At 53.1% G+C, this 2,057-nt stretch overlaps 1 protein-coding gene across 1 annotated transcript; it reads right to left on the bottom strand.

Moving 5' to 3' along the window:
• Nucleotides 1-493: 493 nt before the first annotated feature.
• Nucleotides 494-1,612, bottom strand: GPR45 (G protein-coupled receptor 45). Its single transcript, XM_004686186.1, has one exon. The coding sequence runs from the start codon at nucleotides 1,610-1,612 to the stop codon at nucleotides 494-496; it is 1,119 nt and encodes a 372-aa protein (XP_004686243.1).
• Between the last annotated feature and the right edge of the window lie 445 nt (nucleotides 1,613-2,057).

Raw genomic sequence — 2,057 nt, 5'->3', positions numbered from 1 at the left:
AACCTTGTGTGTTCCCCATAGGCCACAAACACAATTACCCCTAAGAATGTTGGTGTCAAATAAAATGCACAATGACCCATAAAAAGAGACCTACTCAGGTTTCTCACATGAGAATTTGGCACCGTAAGGTTTTTCGTAAGCATGTGGAGAGGAGACTTGAGACAGAGACTTCCTCTGGCCCCATGCTCATCCAGTCTTGCTCTGACGGGCTCCTCTCTCTGCTCTGCTTTTCTGTCCAACTTCTAAACCCTCTGCCCATTCCCACTCTGACTTAACTACCTTCTTGAGTCCATTAGACCCACATACTACTCTCCAGTGAGAAACAAAAACAATTTGTTCTGAAAATTTGGGAGTCAAAAACTCATCTGGCAACAAATGATACCTTTGTGCTTAAATGGCCCCCACAAAATGCTGACCGGGACTAAAGTGCCCGGAGGCCCACCAGAAGGACAGAGGAGCCCCATTCTGGAGCCAGCCCACGAGCCCGGCTCCCCTAAACAGCAGACTGGTTTTCATTGCACACATAGACAGTGCTCGGCTGGATTCTTCTGCGGATCCGCTCAGGCACTTTGGGAGGGATTTGGAAGGTCTGGGGCAGCAACTCTATGCAAGCCTCGCGGAATTTTTTGATTCTCCAGCAGTAGACGATGGGATTGAAGACAGACTTGAGGTAGCTGAGCCAAAGGACACAGGAGCTGGTGGTATAGAAGGAGGAGCTGCAGTAGAACCTGCGGCTGAACACAGACAGAAGGCTGTAGACTGTGTGAGGCAGCCAGCAGAGCGAGAAGCCCACGAAGAGGATCAGGATGGTGGTGAAGGCCTTGGTTTTGAAGCTCAAGTCCATACTGACCTGCTGTTGCCGCTGCAGCCGCCTCAAACCCGCCCTGGTGAGGTGCCCCAGGTCCAGGCTGTCGCACTGGCTGTGGACGCGGATGGCATTCTTCCGGACCGTGTGCAGGATGCAGAGATAGGAGCACAGCATGACGCTGAAGGGCACAAAGAACACAGCCACCACCAGTGTCACGACGTAGGCACGGTTGGCCAGGAACTCCGAGTAGCCCAGCACACACTGAGGGGCCCGGGCAGGCACCTCCACAAATGTCCAGCCTGCAAGAGAGGGTGCAGAGACGCAGAAAGACAGCGCCCAGGAGGTGGCGATTATCACCTTGGCCCTCCGTGGATTCAGTTTGTCCTGACGCTGGACAATGATGAGGAAGCGGTCCACGCTGATGATGAGCAGGATGGCCACGCCCTCCAGGACAAAAAACCAGTACAGCATGGCTGAAAGCCGGCAAAAGTAATCCCCAAAGTGCCAGTGGACCGTGATCAGGGAGACGGCGGTAAAGGGCATGCAGCATAAGGACAGCATGATGTCCGAGAAGGCCAGCGTGGCCAGCAGTAGGTTGATGGCAGAGCGCATGGCTGGCCTCTGATACACGATGACGCAGACAACGGCGTTGCCCAGGAATCCCACCACAATCATCAGCATCATGACTATGGCCAAGGATATCCTGAGGGGAGCGGCCGGGGTAACCAAGCCGAAGTCCGACGCATGGGTCCCATTCGGCAGCAGGTATTCAAAAGTCGCCACGGATGTGCCGTTACAGGCCATGGTGGACACAGACAAGGCCAGCACAGAAACAGCCCGACTGGATCCTCTCTGTGCTTTGGTGGCAGCTATCTTCTGGCTGCCAGATGCATCTTCTTCCTGGATGCCCTGCGTCTCCTGGGCACTGGACTGGTCGGGAGAGATGTCTTTCTTTGGGCACACTAGTTGGGACTTGCCTTCACCGATCACATCCTCACCGTCTCTGCAACAACTGATGGTGTTCACGGTTCTGGACTTGAACACTCTCTGTAGCCTAGAACAAAGAAGGGCACAATAGACGGGGAGTTAGACTTCCCGAACACACGTTGATTAGGGCAGTGTTTAAATATTGCTGGTGTGCAATCCCACTCCTAGGTATCTACCCAAAAGACACAAAAGCACTGATTGAAAAAGATACTTGTACCCCCATGTTTATTGCTGCTTTATTTACAATTGGAAAAACATGGAA

This window comes from Condylura cristata, unplaced genomic scaffold (genome assembly GCF_000260355.1).
Source record: "Condylura cristata isolate star-nosed mole 26May11 unplaced genomic scaffold, ConCri1.0 scaffold00020, whole genome shotgun sequence".
NCBI lineage: Eukaryota > Metazoa > Chordata > Mammalia > Eulipotyphla > Talpidae > Condylura > Condylura cristata.
This window is presented reverse-complemented; position numbering and strand designations above follow the sequence as displayed.

What these genes read in the sequence shown, in the direction of transcription:
- GPR45 (XM_004686186.1), bottom strand. Translation starts at nt 1,612, where the DNA reads ATGGCCTGTAACGGCACATCCGTGGCGACTTTTGAATACCTGCTGCCG.